At 47.1% G+C, this 22,546-nt stretch overlaps 1 protein-coding gene across 1 annotated transcript in view; it reads left to right on the top strand.

Annotated features, from left to right (window-relative positions):
• Nucleotides 1-22,546, top strand: part of LOC148511927 (inter-alpha-trypsin inhibitor heavy chain H3-like) — a 233,322-nt gene that overhangs the window by 95,161 nt on the left and 115,615 nt on the right. Inside the window, exons 9-10 of the mRNA XM_088482493.1 lie at nt 5,708-5,876; nt 14,772-14,897. Of these exons, the coding sequence (XP_088338619.1) occupies nt 5,708-5,876; nt 14,772-14,897 (295 nt within the window). The remainder of the gene's footprint in view (nt 1-5,707; nt 5,877-14,771; nt 14,898-22,546) is intronic.

Genomic DNA, 22,546 nt, shown 5'->3' with positions numbered 1-22,546 from the left:
AGTGGTGCAAGCAGGGCCGGATTAAGGGGGAGGCGACAGAGGCGGTCGTCCCTGGGCCCCCACATACGGAAGGACCCCCACTAGCAGCGGTGCGCTGTCTGCACCTGCCGCTAGTGTCCCCTCCGCTAGTGTAGTGTAGACCGCGCAGTGAGTGCGGCCACACTACACAGTGACATACACACAGCCACTGGCAGCAGCTGTGTGTATGTTACAGCAGCCGATGAGAGTCATACAGACTCTCATTGGCTGCTTCGTCAACCGAGGGAGCCGGCTCCTCCCCACAGCTGTTGATGATGGGAGAGACGTCATGATGCTGAAGTCTCTCCCAACTGTGCAACAGAAGAGTCGGGCTCACGTCAGGAGCGGGGATTCAGGTATGTTTTTTTTTGTTATTTTTTTTGTGTGTGTGGGGCACTGTCACTGCATAGGGGGGGAGTGCTACAGATGTCCCTGTATAGGGGGCAGCTACAAGGGTCACTGTATAGGGGGGCCACTTCATGGGGGCACTGTATTGGGGGAGTGTTTGCTACTGGGGGCAATGCATAGGGGGGGGGCTACTACTGGGGCACTGTATAGAGGGGACTACTACTGGGGGCAATGCTTTTGGGGGAATACTAGTGGGGGCACTATATAAAGGACACTGCATAGGGGGGATTACTACTGGGGGCACTGTATAGGGGGGACTACTACAGGGGGCAGAGCATGGAGGGACTACTACTGGGGGCACTATATAGGGGTGGACTACTACTGCGGACAATGCATATGGGGGAACTACTACTGAGTGCAATGCACACGGGGGACAACTACTGGGGGCACTGTATAGGGGGAACCACTACTGTGGGCATTATATAAGGGGTACTGCATAGGGAAGACCAATACTGGGGGCACTGCATAAGGGGCAATACTACAGGGGGCACTGCATAAGGAGCACTGTATAGGGTGGACCATTACTGGGGACATTGCATAAGGGGCACTTCTACAGTGGGCATTGCAAGAAGGGCATTAAGGTGAATAGAAAGAAAACAAAATCCTAGGGTGACGAGAAATGGTGGTATATAGAGGCCCCCACAAGTTTGTTGCCCAGACCTTAATCCGTCCCTGGGTGCAAGAGAGTCTGGAAAAGAAAAGGTATACTTTTACATTAGTGAGAACAGTGAGGATACTTCTCGTCAACTAAGAACTTAATGATAAATGATGGCCACACTCCAACTATACCACTGAACTTCTGCCATGATGAGCATGCAAAGTCAAGTAAGGAATGAAGATATATCTTCTTATATAAACTAGATTTTATGTTTGCTGCAGCTAAAGCTTCTCCCAAATGTAACCTTTGCTGGTTGGATGCCCCAGAAGATATTACTGAGTCTATGTACCAGGAGCTTTTCCAAGCAGGTGTATTTGTGGTTTTTGATAAAACTGTATTGGAAAACATAATTTTAGGGAAGCTAAAGAAGGTTCTTACCATTATGGAGAAGAACAGAAGCTTGGAAGTGGCCAATTCATTACAGGGAAAACAGGAAACTTAAAGAACAGAGTCTATTTCTCAGAGTCTATTTCTTTACTGAAATTTCACCACCAAGCAAATATTATTGAAATCCTGCCTTATCACCAGTGTGACAAGTTGTCTAAAAAATATCAGAAGATTTTAGTGTTCAAAGTCAACATATTAATTCCAGACTCTCTATTTGACAGCCACACCAAGCATGATGGCTGATGTGTTGGAACAAAATGGAAACCTTGTGTATGGTGTCAATACGTTCATAGGAAAAATTCAGAAGGTGGATGCAAAGTTCCAAGCTTCATGTTTGTCATGATGCATCAGAAGGTTATAAAGATAGCACATAGAAAATAAAGATATACATGTCAGTAAATTTTTTGTAAATAAATATAGATGCAAAACAAATGGAAATATAGCTCCAGTTTGTTGGTAATGGCACTAGGCAATAATGTTTACCTGGTGTATTTCAATTTAAAATTTGGACCTTAACAGCCAAACATCTGCTCTTATTTCTGTATGTATGTGTTTATTTACTTTTGCACCTTCTAACTATTGTGGTGAGAGGGGTGGTCTCTCACCTGAATTGCCCACACTATGTGGGATCAGCTTCCTCCAAGGAAGAGGAAAACAAGACTGGCACATTCTGCAGCTACAATAGAAGTTTGGAACTCCGGGTTTTCTGGCTTGCACAAACCCAGCTGGAATCATCACTGGAGAACAGGAAGAGTTTAAAACTCTCATACACCCAGTGCTCTGGGCACTGATGCTGAATAGCGGCCAGCGAGTAGGCCCAAGTGACTGTAGTGTCAGGGACCAATGGCTATGCCGATAGAGCATGGCCGATTGTAGCTGCAGGCCACTGTAGTGGACTGACTGCTAAGCATGAGGAGTGCTGGGACCTTTTACGTTCATTTACTTATTTTCTGTATTTATCTATTTTTGCAGGTGTAAGCTTGAGTATGCTGTTCTTCAGTGTCTGCTGCCAGTAAAAAGACACTGTGTACCACTGGAAATCTGCCTACCTTAAAAATATTTACTAAAATATAAACAAGATGTGCTTTAACTGCAGACTTTCAGATTTAATTTGAGGGTAATTACATCCAAATCAGTTAAACGGTGTAGGAATAACAATGGTTTCTATATGTGCCTCCCACTTTTTAAGGGGCCAAAAGTACTGGGACAAACTAAACAATCCTAAATCTAACTTTCACTTTTTAATACTTTGTTGCAAATCCTTTGTTACAGCCTGAAGTCTGGAACACATAGACATCACCAGATGCTGGGTTTCATCCCTGGTGATGCTCTGCCAGGCCTCTACTGCAAATGTCTTCAGTTCCTGCTTGTTCTAAGGACATTTTCCCTTCAGTTTTGTCTTCATCAAGTGAAATGCATGCTCAATCGGATTCAGGTCAGGGGATTGACTTGGCCATTGCATAACATTCCACTTTTTAGCCTTAAAAAACTCTTTGGTTGTTTTTGCAGTATGCTTCGGGTCATTGTCCATCTGCACTGTGAAGCGCCATCCAATGAGTTCTGAAGTATTTGACTGAATATGAGCATATAATATTGCTCGAAACACTTCAGAATTCATTCTGCTGCTTTTGTCAGCAGTCACATCAACAATAAATACAAAGGAGCCAGTTCTATTGGCAGCCACACATGCCCACGCCATGACACTACCACCACCATGCTTCACTGATGAGGTGGTATGTTTTGGATCATGAGCAGTTCCTTTCCTTCTCCACACTCTTCTCTTCCCATCACTCTGGTACAAGTTGATCTTTGTCTCATGTGTCCATAGGATGTTGTTCCAGAACTGTAATGGCTTTTTTAGATGTCATTTGGCAAACGCTAATGTGGTCTTCCTGTTTTTGTGGCTCACCAATGGTTTACATCTTGTGGTGAACCCTCTATATTCACTCTTGTGAAGTCTTCTCTTGATTGTTGACTTTGACACATATACACCTACCGCCTGGAGAGTGTTCTTGATTTGGCCAACTGTTGTGAAGGGGTTTTTCATCACCAGGGAAATTATTCTTCTGTCGTCCACCACAGTTGTTTTCCGTGGTCTTCCGGGTCTTTTGGTGTTGCTGAGCTCTCCGGTGCATTCTTTCTTTTTAAGAATGTTCCAAACTGTTGATTTGGCCACACCTAATGTTTTTGCTATCTCTCTGATGGGTTTGTTTTGATTTTTCAGCCTAATGATGGCTTGCTTCACTGATAGTGACAGCTCTTTGGATCTCGTATTGAGAGTCGACAGCAACTGATTCCAAATGCAAATGTCACACCTAGAATCAACTCCAGACCTTTTACCTGCTTAATTGATAATGAAATAACGAGGGAATAGCCCACACCTGTCCATGAAATAGCTTTTGAGTTGATAGTCCCATTACTTTTGGCCCCTTAAAAAGTGGGAGGCACATATAGAAACCGTTGTAATTCATACACCGTTCACCTGATTTAGATGTAATTACCCTCAAATTAAATCTGAAAGTCTGCAGTTAAAGCACATCTTGTTTGTTTCATTTCAAAGCCATTGTGGTGGTGAATAGAGGCCAAAATATGAAAATTCTGTCAATGTCCCATTATTTATGCACCTGACTGTATCTATAGGGGATGCAGTCAGAATGCCGACCGCTGGGATTCCAGCCGTCAATATGCCGATGCCGGAATACCAACACTTGTCAGAATACTGACGCCAGCATCCTGATAGACGGAATCCGGAAGGTAAGTACTGGGTTAGGGGGAGGGTTAGGTTAAGGGGTTAGGCACTAGGGGGAGGGTTAGGGTTAGGCTGCTGGGGGGGAGATTAGGTTTAGGCTGCGGGGATGGAGGGTTAGGTTTAGGCACTAGGGGGGGGGAGGGTTAGGTTTAGGCATTGGGGAGGGGGGGTTAGGTTAGGCTTACTTACCTGGGGTCATCGGCATTCTAACCTGGTTGGGATGCCAGCATAGGGATTCTGACTGCCGTGATCCTGAGTGCCGGCATCTCGTACCCAACCCAAAATTTAGATGAAAGGACATGAATAATGTATGCTTGGTGAAACTCCATTTTTACTCATACTGCTTATATACACTTGAGAATTGTTTTGGGGTGCAGATTATGGGTGGGACCCACGGCACACATGGTTGAATAACATACTATGCAATTTTTATTTACACTAATGGCTTTGTTTTTTTACACAATAAATCTCACTGGCAATTGTTTGCAGGAACTTGGAGGAATAGGTCTTTGTGAGAATGGTTTTGGGGTGCAGATTAAGGGGGGACACCACCGCACACAGAACAGTAATATAAGCTGCGTCACTTGTCTCAACTGTACACACAATATAATTTTTAGATTCATTTAGAAAAGACTGCATTTTTTTTGTTTTAAACAGGAAAAAAATCTCAAAACACAGAGGTCTTCTTGGGGTGCAGCAGCCTCAAACACAGTAGAGAATTTTTTTGGACAGATAAACAATAAGGGGTAAATTTACTAAAGTTTGAGTTTTTAGAAGTGAGTTTTAAAAGTGATGTTGCCCATAACAACCAATCAGTATCTACTTAACTTTTAACTAGCACCTTCTAGAAGATAATAGCTAGAATCTGATTGGTTGCTATGGGCAACATCACTTTTAAAACCCACTTCTAAAAAGTCTCACTTTAGTAAATTTACCCCTAAGTATCCTGCAGAGATATAAAGGTGTAGGTTCACTTTAAGAAACAAAAAAACAATCAGCAGCAACACAGAGAGTATCTAGCCTGTTTGTTTGAACTGCAGTGTGTGCAGTAGCAAATGCAGGATTTACTGGGAGCGGGGGGGGGGTCTCTCTCTCTGCATTCCAGGGCCTGGATGCGGTCTGTAGCGACAGCTGTGATTGTGGTAGCAGTCGCAGTTTGTGTTGAGATGGGGACACAACTGTCGTCATCTCTAAAAAAAATAATTTGTCCCATCAGGGGAGGTTTCTGGGTACTCAGAGCCCCCCTCCCCCCTGCGTGCTCCACTGCTGTTGTATACTAAACGTGTATCTTACAGTGGGTAAATGGAACAGAACAATATTTAGTGGAGAGTTTGGTAATCTAATAACCTGCTGATCAGTAACATAAAAGTTAAGGGGTTCTATATGTTACAAGTTTATAAGTCCTGAACATGCAGGTAAATCTTTACATATACTGTAGGTAACCATAAATAAATATATATACTTAACTTATGTATCTATATTTTTAGACAAAAGAATCCCTGCTTACAATTCTTAATGACACTTCGACGTACGATTACATTAATTTCATACAGTTTGATGATAAAATTGAAGTGTGGAAAGATTCGTTAGTAAAAGCGACTCCAGAGAACACTGAAAAGGCCAAACAATATGTCCGCTCCATTACAAGTCGCGGTTGTAAGTAACTTTGTTGGGTAAAAATATTTCTTCTGTAAATTCCCTGTTGATTATTCTAGTAGGTTTAACAGAAGACAGGTGTAGTAATTTAAGTTATGTAAAATAAAGAGTATTTATGTTGGTCAGTTACAGAATACATAGGGACATATTCAATTTGAAGCGAAAAGTCAGCCGTCATCGGAGGTTTTGGCTGCGATAAAGTATCGCAATCGTCCCCGCGTATCCCCGTATTCAATTGCAAGTCGGCAAAAACGGGACCCAGCGAAAAGGTATTTAGCTAAAAGTGCTATTATTTTTTGGGAACATCAGCCTGACACCCCCCAAAAGATGCTCTGACATGGTGGTTCACTATAGTTACCCCGAATACCCTACTAAAGGTATTTGGGGTCTTTAAATGGTCTCAATAGTTGCTATTTAGCATCTTTGGCAAAGTGGTGAAGAATAGCATTTAGCAACTTTTTTGGGGAAAAATAAGTAGTCCCATCAAATTTGGGGTACATGAAAATGGGTTCTAGCATATTTTAAAGTGGTTAATGTGAAGTTTTAAAAATCTTAAAAAATCCATCTGCCGCAACCACCTGCAATAAAAAAAAACACCTTGGGCATAATTGGGGACCCCCCCTGAGTCTATTTCACTAATTTAGAAGTTTGTCCCCCAACATTTTTTTTTTATCGTCCCCCAAAACAAAAGTACCTTTTTTGGGGTGTCCTGTGATACTTTTAAATTTTTTTTGACACAGAACACCTTTTGGGGGCTGTCCAAGGGGTGTAGGGTGGTTTTTTAAAGTTTGTACCCCAAAACCCCAATTTTGCACTTATTTACGCCACCTATTCATTCATAGGTGATACTTACTAGGTATAGTATTCATAGGTGATACTTACTAGGTATAGTATTCATAGGTGATACTTTTTCGCGGGGTCTGATGCAGTGACTATTTGCTCCGGCGAAAAGTCAGGAAAATTGAATACGGGGATGTCAAACATGCAAAAATGACGGCTTTTTGCAGCCTAATTGAATATGACCCTAAGGCATAGAAATCTGACTTTCATATTAAGGGGAAGATTCACTGGGAATGCATATGTCACCTTGCTGCCCAAGACACAGTAAATGCTGTACCTCTCAGAGAGGCCATGTGTTGAATTACATGTAAATACTCTGTGCTCCATTGCATAAACAAGCTAAGGTAAATACACACACAAACATGTATAATCATTACCCTACTATTGCACATATATACATATATATAGATTTTCTAAAATCGCATAGAACTATCCCTTTTACAGTACAGTTAACGAAAACCTGCAGCAAACACTTCCACAAAACAAGTGAAACACCAATTACTTAATTATGCAATACAAGAGAAAAATATGTGGATGTACAAAGCTTCTACTTTCTGGAAAATATTTACTGATTCAAATGGTTTCCAGTTTAATGGTAATCAGATAATATGTGATACCGTTATGTCTAATATTACCCAAGAAAGTTAATGACATAATATTTAGACTTGAATGGAGGATATGCATATTTATCACATGAAAACTTGCAAAGTGCAGTGTCAGAAACACAAATTAAAATGACAGTAGCACCAGTTGATATACATATAACCTGAAAAGGTCCTGTACTTGAAAAAGGATAATTGGATCGGAAACGCGTTGTGCGGACGCCATGCCACACTGATTTAGACCCCATTTGAAGGACTCTATCACCAGGCAAAGCTTTTATGGTGTGTTGCTGAACTTGGCTTAATTCCGGATATTGGCCATCACACTATGGGCCTGATTCCCTACAACTATGATTGCAATAGCGATTACGGACGTAGTCTCACTGTGATAGTTTCAGTGCTCGAAGTGTGCCGGTATGCAACGCTATGGCATACCGGCACTTCAAGCACTAAACTTTTTTTTTCTATTTTACAAGTTTCCAGTTTGGGTGCGGCGTACCGTTAAGAATATTGGCCGCTGGTATACTGCATCACCACTCACTTTGTAGCTGCAATTGCTGCCAGAGCGCGCCACCGAGCAAGACCATGGTGCTTGGCGGCGTGCCAGCATCTCCGGCTCCAGTCCGCTGCCTTCTGCAGTTCCTTCCAGGTGCCTTCTAGGACCGTGAAGGTGACGTTCACACTCCAACAGCTGGCGCAAAGGAACCTGGGGGCTGGGCGCACTTCTGCTGTCCCTTGCTGTAGTCAAGGACAGCAGAAGAGCATCAGCGGCTGGTTAGTGATGGTGGGAGTAGTGCAGGTTGTTGATGGCGCTTGGAGCAGTGGGGGAGCAGTTGCTAGTGGAGCTGGGAGCAGTGGAGGGGGGTTGTTAGTGGTGCTGGGAGCAGGGGGGGTTGCTAGGCTAGTGGTGCTGGGAGCGGGGGGTTGCTAATGGTGCTGGGAGCAGTGAAGGGGTGTTGTTAGTGGTGCTGGGAGCAGTGGAGGGGTGTTGTTAGTGGTGCTGGGAGCAGGAGGGTTGTTAGTGGTTCTGGGAGAAGTGGGGGTTGTTAGTGGTGCTGGGAGCAGGGGGAGGGGTTGGTAGTGGTGCTGGGAGCGGGAGGGGAGTGGTTGGTAGTGGTGATGGGAGCAGTGGAGGGGTGTTGTTAGTGGTGCTGGGAGCAGGGGGGGTTGCTAGGCTAGTGGTGCTGGGAGCGGGGGGGTTGCTAATGGTACTGGGAGCAGTGGAGGGGTGTGGTTAGTGGTGCTGGGAGCAGGAGGGTTGTTAGTGGTGCTGGGAGCAGTGGGGGTTGTTAGTGGTGCTGGGAGCAGTGGGGGTTGTTAGTGGTGCTGGGAGCGGGGGGAGGGGTTGGTAGTGGTGCTGGGAGCGGGAGGGGGGTGGTTGGTGGTGGTGATGGGAGCAGTGGGGGGTTGGTAGTGGTCAGAGACGTAACTAGACTTTTTGGTGCCCTGTGCCAGAAAGAGCATTGGCACCCCCCTCATTTTTCAAAGGGACATAATGCACCCAAACAAGGGGAATGGCCTCATGGGGAAGGGCCAGGGAAGAGATAGGGGAAACCAGGAGATGCTGGGGATGAAATAAGAGGAAGCTACAAGTGAGAATGATAATAAACAGAAATTTGACATGCCCAAACAGCACCCCCTGACCTACGGTGCCCTGTGCGATGGCACCGGCCGCACTACCCTAGCTACGGCCCTGGTAGTGGTGCTTGGAGCAGTGGAAGGTTGGTAGTGGTGCTGAGAGCAGGGGGGGTTGTTAGTGGTGCTGGGAGCAGTGGGGGGTTGGTAGTGGTGCAGAGAGCAGGGGGGATTGTTAGTGGTGCTGGGAGCAGTGGGGGGTTGGTAGTGGTGCTTGGAGCAGTGGGAGGGGGTTGGTAATGGTGCTGAGAGCAGTAGGGGTGTTTAGTGGTTCTGAGAGCAGGGGGGTTGTTTAGTGGTGCTGGGAGCAGTGGAGGGGAGTTATTAGTGATGCAGGGAGTAGTGGAGTGGGGTTATTAGTGATGCTGGGAGTAGTGGAGGGGGCAGAGGTTATTAGTGGTACTGGCAGTAGTGGGTTGGGGGGCTTGTTAGTGGTGCTGAGAATAGTGGAGGGCTTTAGTGGTGCTGGGAGTAGTGGGGGTGTTGGTGGTGCTGGGAGTAGTGGGGGTGTTGTTAGTGGTGCTGGGAGTAGCGGGGGTTGTCAGTGGTGCTGGGAGTAGTGGAGGGGGCAGTGGTTATTAGTGGTACTTGCATTTGTGGGTTTGTGGGGCTTGTTAGTGGTGCTGGGAGTAGTGGGGTGTTAGTGGTGCTGGGAGTAGTGGGGGTGTTGTTAATAATGTAGGAAGTAGTTGGCGTTGTTAGTGATGTAGGGAGTAGTGGGGGTTGTTAGTGATGTAGGGAGTAGTGGGGGTTGTTAGTGATGCGGGGAGTAGTGTAAGGGGCAGAGGTTATTAGTGATGCTGGCAGTAGTATGGGGGGGGGGTTTCCCAGGAGGTGTCCCCAGGGATGTGCAACATCTGCTCCCTATAGTTAGTCTCTATGCATATCAAGAGCCTGCAATATAATCAATATTATTTCCACGTGATAGGGAGATGCCAGTCACCAGGAGGGGCAGAGAGTGCAGGAGACAGGGAAACAGAGCAAAGAATGCCTACAGGACTACCGCAGTCTCTCCCTCCTGGGCAGTGGGCCTGATTCAGAGCCGGACGCTCTGACAAGAGCACTCGCTCCTGGCCGCTCACATAGCTGTGGGTGACCACCCACAGCTTATGCGTGCGGCCAAAAAGATGGTTGCGATGGTCAAGACCATCGGGACCATCGGGCTTGCGACGAGACCCTGCGGTAGGGTCTCGCTGCCGCAAGCCCAGGAGTGCTTTTGGCTCTATCAGAGCCAAAAGCACTCCCACTGACATCACTAGTGATGTCAGTGGGGCCTGCCCCAGACGGTAGGTGTTCCCATGGGAACGCCTCCGTCTGGGCAGCAACGCCCCCGGCACGCCCACCAAAGGGGGCGTGCTGTCACTCACCATCGTCGACAGCACGCCCCCTTTGGTGCAAGACCCTCGCTATGCGGGTCTCGCGCATGTGCACGACGGAGCTCCCTCCGTCGTGCGCAAGCACACTAGGGCACCATCGACCCGCTTGCGAGCGCTCAGCGCTCGCGAGCGGGTCTGAATCAGGCCCTGTGTGTGATCCTGGAGCCACATTGGATCATCATGAGACCGAGGCTGCTGAAGGGACACAAGGAGGAGGTAAGAGGCTGCAGGGGTGGGGGCTTTACTGTGGGGCATAATTTTATAAGGGGCATTACTATGTGGCATAATGTGTAAGGGGCATTTATTCCTGGGTGGCATAACTTGTACTACAAATTTTGTAAAGTACTTTACTGTGTGGCGTCACTTTTAAAGGACATTGCTGTGTGGCATAATGTGTTATAAGGGGTACTACAGTGTGGTACACTACACTGATTAAAAGGGTGTGTCTTAAGGTCACGCCCCTATTAAAGTGGCCACACCCCATTTTCTGGCGTGCACATAAGTGCTATCTTAGATTTTCCATACCCCCACTTCAAAATTTCCACTTCGACCACTGGATAGTATGCTAATCCATTGCGATCGCTATGCCGTCGCAACATAACATAAGGACGCCCACTTTACCTTACACACATCCGTAATGTTTAGCAATACTGCAAAACCATCGGTACAATCGAGTACCATTGCAGCCTCACGCACACTTGCACAAGCATTGACCTTACCCAGGAATTGCTAACTACATTGCACGCTATGAGTACTCAAGCTGCGTAAGACATCGCAGTGGATAATTTATGCACGCCCCTGCAAAGTCTCCACTTCTAAAAACTCTCCTTTAGTAAATATACCCCCTAGTGTGATTTGTTCTTCCTGCTGGAACCAAGTCCTTTATTACTGTGTTGAGAGTGCAAGGAGTTCTGTAAACAAACCCACTCACCAGTGACGTAAGTTCATCCCAGACGCCCGGAGGCAAGTTATAATTTGGTGCCCCTCCCCCAGTTACATCCACTGACACTGTAATGTAGCAATTCGCATGCAGACAGGCTATAGATAGACGAAGGCAGCAGCTGATGGTCTGACATGGAGCTCTCCACTAGTGTATGGTGGCTTCACAAGTGCTGGGAAGGGGTGCCATGTATTGGGCGGCCGTACGGTACACTCCGGGTACATAGTTACATGTATATTTTGTGGACAATGGAGGAGGTGCCCCTTTAGTGCTGGCACCCAGCGGCAGGTGCCTCCCTTGTCTCCCATAGTTCTGCCCAGAAATCACCTGGAATAATGGCCAATGGCCACTCATTAGTAGGGATCAGAATACATTTTTATTCTTGCTAAAGATAATTTAAAACATTTCTTACATCTTGCAATAAAAATGTGTCATTAGTAACAGCACTTTCAACACACACATTTTATATGTATACTCAGCAGGAAGCAGCGGCACTCATACAGTCTCGAAATCAAACAACGGTTGCAAAAACTCCTATCAACATTATATATATACTGTATATACACAAACACATTCATAAAACCCCTCAGTGGCATACATAGAAACATAGAATTTGATGGCAGATAAGAACCACTTGGCCCATCTAGTCTTCCCTCAGTGCTTAAGAAATAAATGGACAATGTTAAACATGACATATACTGTTCCTTGACACACACACACACACACACACACACACACACACACCAGGGCCGTAGCTAGGGTGGTGCGACTAGTGCCATGGCACAGGGCACCACAGGGCAGGGGGCGCTGACTGGGCCTGTCAATTTTCCTGTTTATTATCATTTTCACTTGTAGCTTCCTTTGCTTTTATCCCCAGCATCTCCTGGCCTCCCGTATCTCTTCCCTGGCTCTTCTCCATAAGGCCATGGTCCTTTTTCAGGTGCACTATCTTATGTCCGTATTTAAAAAATTGAAGGGGAGGGTACCAATGCTCTCTTTGGCACAGGGTAGCAAAAAGTCTAGTTACGTCTCTGACACACACACACACACACACATTATACACTCCACTGGGTGGCACCCGGTAAAAAGGGGACGTGGCACACAAGTTGGGAGTGTGGCCACGCAGGTAGGGCCCATGGCCACGCGGCCCATACTCCCCCCCCCCATTTTGGTCTCTCCGGGGGGTTCCGGAGGTGCGGACTGCCCCTGGGGACCAGTGTATTTGCAGTGCCAGCTCCCTTTGGTGTCACCCCTCGGCGGGTGACCATGAGTGCGGCCTGCACCTCCGTTGTGACGCCACTGTATACACAGTCTAATTATATACATACATAAAACCTATCAGTAGCACACATGCCTCAGCACTGGATAATGTAACATATGACACAGTGACATACACGATACAAACATGAAGGCAACAGACCAGGTATACAGCAGCTTACCCCCAGCCCCCACAATTAGTAAAAACACATTTGCACCACACACAGCCTGGGAAAATTCGGTGCTGTTGCTTGAACTTGCATGATGTGCCCTGCGGCTATCGGTTCTACTCTTCCATTCTCCTCTTAGGTGGACGCAACAGACTCAGCAGCAGGAACACAGGAAAGAGCCGGCGTAGCCGTGCAGCGACATGCACAATGACATCATTCAGCTATGCACCACACATAGGCCCTGATTCAGAACCGGACGCTCTGATAGAGCACTTGCTCTGAATCAGGGTTTTTTTTTTTCTTTTTTTGGAGAGGCCAGGATGATGGTCGCAATGATCGCGACCATCGGGCTTGCGACGAGACCCTTGTGGTAGGGTCTCGTGGCCGCAAGCCCCAGAGAGCTTCTGGCTCTAATAGAGCCGGAAGCTCTCCCACTAACATCACTGGTGATGTCAGTGGGTCCGCCCACAAATGGCAGGTGTTCACATGGGAACGCCTCTGTTTGTGAAGCCACCCCCACGCCACGCCTCCAAAACGGTGCGAGCTATCGATCAAAATTGACAGCCGCGATGTGCGAGCCCCGGAGCGACGGAGCCCCCGTCGCTAGCCGGGTCTCGCGCATGCGCACGTCGGAGCCGGCTCCGGCGTGCGCATGCGCAATGGCCTAATATCGACCCGCTCGCGAGCGCATAGCGCTCACGAGCGGGTCTGAATCAGGCCCATAGTGCGGACCAGTCATTTGCGGTGAGGTAAATGGCTGGGGAGGCACTGGCTAGTATCAGAGCTAGATTTACACATACATATATCATGTGGGCATTTATACAAAGGTGCAGCAGTATATAGTGCTGGAAATGTGGTGTGTTTTGATCAGGGATGTGTGGAAAATGTACACTTTTTGCTCCAGAGTTTTGACTATAAAAATTATTAGAATAATACAAATAAGTTATTTATAATATTTTCTTTACATTTTTCTTATAATGTTAATAGTAAAAACTATGGAGTAAACCTAAGTATGACAGGAAAGGCTCTGCCTCACCTGTCCGCACATCACTGGTACGGATCCAGTGACTGGGTCGGGGTTAACTGTTTTTTGTTTGCTGCATACCAGTGCCAGACAGGCGGCTGGCAGCGTGGGCAGTTTATTATTCTATATTAGCTGCGGGCCCACCGTGGCAGATGCCTTTTGTGCACCTCACAACATGGAGGTCTTTCAGAACCTCAGGGCCCGGCACAGGTGTACCCCTTGTACCCACCTGTCACCGGGCCTGAATGACTACGATACAGATAGCTTATTACAGTTTGATAAAAGACATGCATATATAGTCACATAGTATTCTGGGGCAAATCTTCTGCATTTCAAGTGCAGCCACATACCCAGCTCAGATTCATCATGTGACTCAGAATCAGTGATAATAATAAACCTGCCCCCTCACCTCATACCTCACCCAGTAGCTTATGTGTTCCATACCCTGAATAAAAATGCTTGTCCTTTAATCGGAATCGGTATGAAATACCGACAATTGAGATCTCCTGTCGGTCAGAATCCCAACGCCGGGATCCCAACAGGTTTAACATACCGACACTTGTTGGTCAGTATGCTAACCCTCTCCTCTCCCTATCCTAACCCTAACCCTTCCTCTTTGGTGCCTAACCTCCTCCCCTAGTGCCTGAACCTAACCTCCCCCTCCCCACACCTAACCCTCCCCCTTAGTGCCTAACCCTAACCCTCCCCCTAGTGCCTAAACCGATCCCCTAACCCTAATCCTACCCCCCACCCGCTACTTACCTTCAGCATCACAGCGGCCGTAATTCTGGCGCCAGTAATGTAAGTTTCAGCATCCAGACCACCAAGATGCCGAACGCATACATTTTAATCGCATCTTTTAGTTTGGGATATATTATTCTATATATGCCTTAATATATTCCCTGCATTCATTTTCTTAAATTCACAGTTTAAACGGAGTTATTGAGCACTTCAGGTTCATTAATTCACCACATACAGCTTATATGGAACCAATATAACACATAAAATAACCATTGTTTGTAAATAATGATGGAAACATGTTTCATTCTAGCAACAAACATTAATGATCCTCTACTGAAGGCTGTCCAGCTATTGAATAAAGCACATGCATCTAAAGAGGTTCCCGACAGAAGTGTTTCCTTAATTATCCTGCTGACTGATGGTGAAGCCAACACAGGTATGTAGAATACTGTAATGTTCCTCCTGGTTCAATATACTGTACTTCTAATTTCTGAATACTGTCTTATATATATATATATATATATATATATATATATATATATATTGTAAAAGGCACGGTAGTCAGACAATATTTACTACTTACACGGGTTTGCTGACCCATTTGGCTATACTGCAATTTAACAAAGGGTAGGGCCGGGATGCACTAAATGAAAAATGCGGTAAAAACCCTGTTTCCGGAGTTTTACCGCATTTTCCGTATGCTGTCGCATCCTGTCCGCCGGGCTGCGATGCGGAGGGTAAGGCCAGCTTTTGCTGGCGTTACCCTAAAGAAGCCTATGGGCTTCTACCGCATCGCGCTGCTATAAGGGATCCGATCGGATCCCTCCCAGCATGCCCCGCGGCCGGCGCTTCACTCTGTCATAAACCCGGAAGTCCACAAGGCGGCAGGGATCACAAAGGACAGCACTTATTGGAAAAGAGCTGTCCTTTGCTGTACTGATCGCATATGTTAGTGCATATGCGATCAGTACAATTGCGGTATCTGGCGGTATGTGGAGCACTATCTTAGTATGCTAGTGCATGTTGCCCTAGGATGGCAAAACTGTAATCCTGCATGGAAGCTTAAAAAAATAAATAAATAATAATAATATATATATATATATATATTAGGGGTGAGCGGGTTCGGATTTCTGAAATCCGAACCCCCCCGAGCCCCCCCGATCCGAGTCCGATCCGAGTCAGGCTCGACTTTTCCCGCCTGACTCGGATCTGACATCGAGGCAAAACGTCATCATCCCGCCTTCCGAGTCTCGCGGGTTTTGGATCCTATATAAGGTACCCGCGTCGGCGCCATTTTCTCACTCGGCTGTGGACAGTGAAGAGGGAGGGTGGGAGTTAGTGCTGTGTAGTGTAGTGTAGTGTAGTGCTGCTGTTGTCCACTACTTCAAAGTCCATAGGGGCTGGCTGTGTTGTGCTGTGCTGCTGTTGTTAATAGGGGCTGTGTCCACTACTTCAAAGTCCATAGGGGCTGGCTGGACTGTGTTGTGCAGTCAGTTCTCCATAGGGGCTGTGTCCACTCCAAAGTCCTGTGCAGTGTCCCAGTCCTAAAGGGGTGCTGTAGTGTTGTCCAGGGGGTGCTCTGTCCATCAGGGGTGCTCCCCCCAAGTGCTAAAAAAATAATATATTTTCTGTGTTTGTGAATTGTGTGCGCAGTAGCCGCACGTGCATCAACAAAGTAGTGCCAAGCGTGCGCCTGTGTCATAAGTAAAGGGCCGGCTGGCTTGACCGTTAAGGGTGCTGTAACCCCCGAAAGTACACTCCAGTCCAAACCAAAAAAAAAATTATTTTCTGTGTTTGTGAATTGTGTGCGCAGTAGCCGCACGTGCATCAACAAAGTAGTGCCAAGCGTGCGCCTGTGTCATAAGTAAAGGGCCGGCTGGCTTGACCGTTAAGGGTGCTGTAACCCCCGAAAGTACACTCCAGTCCAAACCAAAAAAAAAATTATTTTCTGTGTTTGTGAATTGTGTGCGCAGTAGCCGCACGTGCATCAACAAAGTAGTGCCAAGCGTGCGCCTGTGTCATAAGTAAAGGGCCGGCTGGCTTGACCGTTAAGGGTGCTGTAACCCCCGAAAGTACACTCCAGTCCAAACCAAAAAAAAAATTATTTTCTGTGTTTGTGAATTGTGTGCGCAGTAGCCGCACGTGCATCAACAAAGTAGTGCCAAGCGTGCGCCTGTGTCATAAGTAAAGGGCCGGCTGGCTTGACCGTTAAGGGTGCTGTAACCCCCGAAAGTACACTCCAGTCCAAACCTAAAAAAAAATTATTTTCTGTGTTTGTGAATTGTGTGCGCAGTAGCCGCACGTGCATCAACAAAGTAGTGCCAAGCGTGCGCCTGTGTCATAAGTAAAGGGCCGGCTGGCTTGACCGTTAAAGGGTGCTGTAACCCCCGAAAGTACACTCCAGTCCAAACCAAAAAAAAATTATTTTCTGTGTTTGTGAATTGTGTGCGCAGTAGCCGCACGTGCATCAACAAAGTAGTGCCAAGCGTGCGCCTGTGTCATAAGTAAAGGGCCGGCTGGCTTGACCGTTAAGGGTGCTGTAACCCCCGAAAGTACACTCCAGTCCAAACCTAAAAAAAAATTATTTTCTGTGTTTGTGAATTGTGTGCGCAGTAGCCGCACGTGCATCAACAAAGTAGTGCCAAGAGTGCCCCTGTGTCATAAGTAAAGGGCCGGCTGGCTTGACCGTTAAAGGGTGCTGTAACCCCCGAAAGTACACTCCAGTCCAAACCAAAAAAAAATTATTTTCTGTGTTTGTGAATTGTGTGCGCAGTAGCCGCACGTGCATCAACAAAGTAGTGCCAAGCGTGCGCCTGTGTCATAAGTAAAGGGCCGGCTGGCTTGACCGTTAAAGGGTGCTGTAACCCCTGAAAGTACACTCCAGTCCAAACCAAAAAAAAATTATTTTCTGTGTTTGTGAATTGTGTGCGCAGTAGCCGCACGTGCATCAACAAAGTAGTGTCAAGCGTGCGCCTGTGTCATAAGTAAAGGGCCGGCTGGCTTGACCGTTAAGGGTGCTGTAACCCCCGAAAGTACACTCCAGTCCAAACCAAAAAAAAAATTATTTTCTGTGTTTGTGAATTGTGTGCGCAGTAGCCGCACGTGCATCAACAAAGTAGTGCCAAGCGTGCGCCTGTGTCATAAGTAAAGGGCCGGCTGGCTTGACCGTTAAGGGTGCTGTAACCCCCGAAAGTACACTCCAGTCCAAACCAAAAAAAAAATTATTTTCTGTGTTTGTGAATTGTGTGCGCAGTAGCCGCACGTGCATCAACAAAGTAGTGCCAAGCGTGCGCCTGTGTCATAAGTAAAGGGCCGGCTGGCTTGACCGTTAAGGGTGCTGTAACCCCCGAAAGTACACTCCAGTCCAAACCTAAAAAAAAATTATTTTCTGTGTTTGTGAATTGTGTGCGCAGTAGCCGCACGTGCATCAACAAAGTAGTGCCAAGCGTGCGCCTGTGTCATAAGTAAAGGGCCGGCTGGCTTGACCGTTAAAGGGTGCTGTAACCCCCGAAAGTACACTCCAGTCCAAACCAAAAAAAAATTATTTTCTGTGTTTGTGAATTGTGTGCGCAGTAGCCGCACGTGCATCAACAAAGTAGTGCCAAGCGTGCGCCTGTGTCATAAGTAAAGGGCCGGCTGGCTTGACCGTTAAGGGTGCTGTAACCCCCGAAAGTACACTCCAGTCCAAACCAAAAAAAAATTATTTTCTGTGTTTGTGAATTGTGTGCGCAGTAGCCGCACGTGCATCAACAAAGTAGTGCCAAGCGTGCGCCTGTGTCATAAGTAAAGGGCCGGCTGGCTTGACCGTTAAAGGGTGCTGTAACCCCCAAAGTACACTCCAGTCCAAACCAAAAAAAAATTATTTTCTGTGTTTGTGAATTGTGTGCGCAGTAGCCGCACGTGCATCAACAAAGTAGTGCCAAGAGTGCGCCTGTGTCATAAGTAAAGGGCCGGCTGGCTTGACCGTTAAAGGGTGCTGTAACCCACAAAGTACACTCCAGTCCGAACCAAAAAAAAATTTATTTTCTGTGTTTAGCCGCACGTATATATCAAATCGATATAACATAAATGGAGGACCAAACTTTCTCCGATAAAAATAAAATAGAGAAAGATCAAGAACCACTTCCTCCTAGTGCTGAAGCTGCTGCCACTAGTCATGACATAGACGATAACATGCCATCAACGTCGTCTGCCAAGGCCGATGCCCAATGTCATAGTAGAGGGCACATACAATCCCAAATGGCAAAGTTCAGGAAAATGACCTTGAAAAAGACATTTAAATCAGCTGAAGAGAAACGTAAACTTGCCAATATGCCATTTACGACACGGAGTGGCAAGGAACGGCTAAGGTCGATCCCTAGTATGTTCATGACTAGTGGTTCAGCTTCACATGACGATGGAAGCACTCCTCCCACTAAAAAAATCAAAAGAGTTAAGCTGGCAAAAGCACAGCGAAGAACTGTGCTTTCTAAGAAGATATCACAAATCCCCAAAGAGAGTCCAAGTGTGGTGGTGGTTGCGATGCCTGACCTTCCCAGCACTGGACGGGAAGAGGTGGCTCTTTCCACCATTTGCACGCCCCCTGCAAGTGCTGAAAGGAGCACCCACAGTCCACTTGCTGATATGCAAATTGAAGATGTCACTGTTGAAGTACAACAGGATGAGGATACTGGTGTAGCTGGCGCTGAGGAGGAAGTTGGCGAGGAGGATTCTGATGGTGATGTGGTTTGTTTAAATCAGGCTCCGGGGGAGACAGTTGTTGTCCGTGGGATGAAAAAGCCCATCACGGTCATGCCTGGGCAGAAGACCAAACATTCCACCTCTTTGGTCTGGCAATATTTCTATCCAAATCCGGACAACAACTGTCTTGCCATATGTACCATATGTAAAGGTGAAATAAGTAGGGGTAGGGACGTCAACCACCTAGGAACATCCTCCCTTATACGGCACCTGCAGCGCGTTCATAAAAAGTTACTGTCAAGTTCAGAAACTTTGGCTCAGACCGTAAGCAGTCCAGGGACACCTAAATCCCGTTGTCCTGTTGTATCCAAGCGCCTGCAAACCACACCGTCAACTCCCTCCTCGTCAATTTCCTCCTTAGTCAGGATCGGAAGTAGTCCTGCAGGCCATATCACTGGCATGACTGACTCTCCTATCCGGGATTCCTCCGGAGGATCCTGCATTGCTACGCCTACTGCTGCCGCTGCTGCTGTTGCTGCTGCTGCTGGGAGTCGTTCATCCTCCCAGAGAGGAAGTAGGAACACCACTACTTTTACTAAACAATTGACCCTCCAACAGTCCTTAGCGAGGAGGATGAAGTACGACAGCAGTCATCCTGAAGCAAAACGTATAACTGAGGCCTTGACTGCTATGTTGGTGTTAGACGTGCGTCCGGTATCCGCCATTAGTGCAGTGGGATTTAGACAATTGATGGAGGTAGTGTGTCCCCGGTTCCAAATCCCGTCTAGATTCCACTTCACTAGGCAGGCGATACCGAGACTGTACAGAAACGTCAGAAAAAGTGTCCTCAGTGTCCTGAAAAATGCCGTTGTACACAATGTCCACTTAACCACGGACATGTGGACAAGTGGAACAGGGCAGACTAAGGACTATATGACTGTGACAGCCCACTGGGTAGATGTATCACCTTACGCAGCAACAGCAGCAGCGTCACCAGTAGCAGCATCTCAGAAACGCCAGCTCGTTACAAGGCAGGCTACGCTGTGTATCACCGGTTTCAGTAAGAGGCACACCGCCGACAACCTCTTAGAGAAACTGAGGGAAATCATCGCCCAGTGGCTTACCCCACTTAGACTCTCCTGGGGATTTGTGATATCTGACAACGCCACCAATATTGTGCGGGCATTACATCTGGGCAAATTCCAGCACGTCCCATGTTTTGCTCACACAATAAACTTGGTGGTGCAGAATTTTCTGAAAAGCGACAGGGGCGTGCAGGAGACGCTTTGGGTGGCCCGAAAAATTTCTGGCCACTTTCGCCATTCAGCGACTGCGTGCCGAAGACTGGAGCGCCAGCAAACACTCTTGAACCTGCCCCGCCATCACCTGAAGCAAGAGGTTGTGACGCGGTGGAACTCAACCCTCTATATGCTTCAGAGGATGGAGGAGCAGCAAAAGGCCATACAAGCCTATACATCCACCTATGACATAGGCAAAGGAGGGGGTATGCACCTGACTCAAGCGCAGTGGAGAATGATTTCCGTGTTGTGCAAGGTTCTTCAGCCCTTCGAACTTGCCACACGTGAAGTCAGTTCAGACACTGCCAGCTTGAGTCAGGTCATTCCCCTCATCAGGCTTTTGCAGAAGCAGCTGGAGAAAGTGAAGGAGGAGCTAAGACGGAGCGATTCCGCTCGGCATGTGGGACTTGTGGATGAAGCCCTTCATTCGCTTTGCCAGGATTCCAGGGTGGTCAATCTGTTGAAATCAGACCACTACATTTTGGCCACCGTGCTCGATCCTAGGTTTAAAGCCTATGTGGTGTCTCTCTTTCCGGCCGACACAAGCCTGCAGAGGTGCAAAGACCTGCTGGTGAACACACTGTCAGCTGAAGCGGAACGTGACACGTCAACGGCTCCTTCTTCATTTTCTCCCGCAACTGGGGCTGCCAGGAAAAAACTTAGGTATCCTAAGCAACCCGCTGGCGGTGATGCAGGGCAGGCAGGACCAAGTTTGGACATCTGGTCCGGACTGAAGGACCTGGCAACAATTTCTGACATGTCTACTGTCACTGCATATGATACTGTCACCATTGACAGAATGGTGGAGGATTACATCGGTGACAGCATCCAAGTAGGCATGTCAGACAGTCCATACCTGTACTGGCAGGAAAAAGAGGCAATTTGGAGGCCCCTGTACAAACTGGCTCTATTTTACCTGAGTTGCCCCCCCTCCAGTGTGTACTCCGAAAGAGTGTTTAGTGCAGCCGGGAACCTTGTCAGCGAAAGGCGTAGGAGGTTGCTTCCACAGAATGTGGAGAAGATGATGTTCATCAAAATGAATTATCAGCTCTTCCAGGGAGACCAGCCTCCAGAAGGTACAGAGGGACCTGTGGTGGTGGATTCAAGTGGGGACGAGTTAATACTTTGTGAGGATGAGGATGTACACACTGAAGAGGGTGAGGAATCGGTGGATGAGGAGGATGAGGATGACATCTTGCCTCCGTAGAGCCAGTTTGTGCAGGGACACATTAATTGCCAGCTTGTTTTGTGGGGGCCCAAACGAACCAATCATTTCAGCCACAGTTGTGTGGCAGACCCTGGCGCTGAAATGATTGATTTGTTAAAGTGTGCATGTCCTGTTTATACAACATAAGGGTGGGTGGGAGGGCCCAAGGACAATTCCATCTTGCACCTCTTTTTTTCTTTGCATTATGTACAGTTTGGGGCCTAGTTTTTCTAACTGCCATCCTGCCTGCCACTGCAGTGTCACTCCTAGATGGGTCACGTGTTTGTGCCGCCCACTCGTGTCGCTTAGCATAGTCATCCAGCTACCTCGGTGCAACCTTTTGGACATAAAAACACTATTGTGAGGTGTGAGGTGTTCAGAATAGACTGGAAATGAGTGGAAATTAAGGTTATTGAGGTTAATAATAGCATAGGAGCAGAAAAACCTACAAATTCTGTGATTTTAGCTGTTTTTATGCTTTTTTTCAAAAAAATACAGATCCAAAACACAAAACCCAGAACCCAAAACACGGAAGGGTGGTTTTGGCAAAACCAATCCAGATCCAAAACACGAAGAAAGATCCAGATCCAAAACCAAAACACAAAACACGAAAAGTGGCCGGTGCACACCCCTAATATATATATATATATATATATATGATGAGAGAACCAGACTCACCCGAACTTCCAGATCCGAGGCGAGAACTGAGCTAGGCTTGGGTTTTCTCGCGTGAGTTGGATCTCAAAACGAGGCAAAACATCATCCTCCTGCTGTCGGATTCTCTCGGGTTTTGGATTCTATAAAGGTCCTGGTGATCGGTGTCATTTTCACTCCAGGTGTGGAAGGTGAACTGAACAGACTTGTTGCTGTCAGTGTCACTGTCTGTGTCAGTGTGTTGAC

This window comes from Taudactylus pleione, unplaced genomic scaffold, assembly GCF_031769625.1.
Source record: "Taudactylus pleione unplaced genomic scaffold, aTauple2 ptg000289l, whole genome shotgun sequence".
In the NCBI taxonomy this organism is placed as follows: domain Eukaryota; kingdom Metazoa; phylum Chordata; class Amphibia; order Anura; family Myobatrachidae; genus Taudactylus; species Taudactylus pleione.
This window is presented reverse-complemented; position numbering and strand designations above follow the sequence as displayed.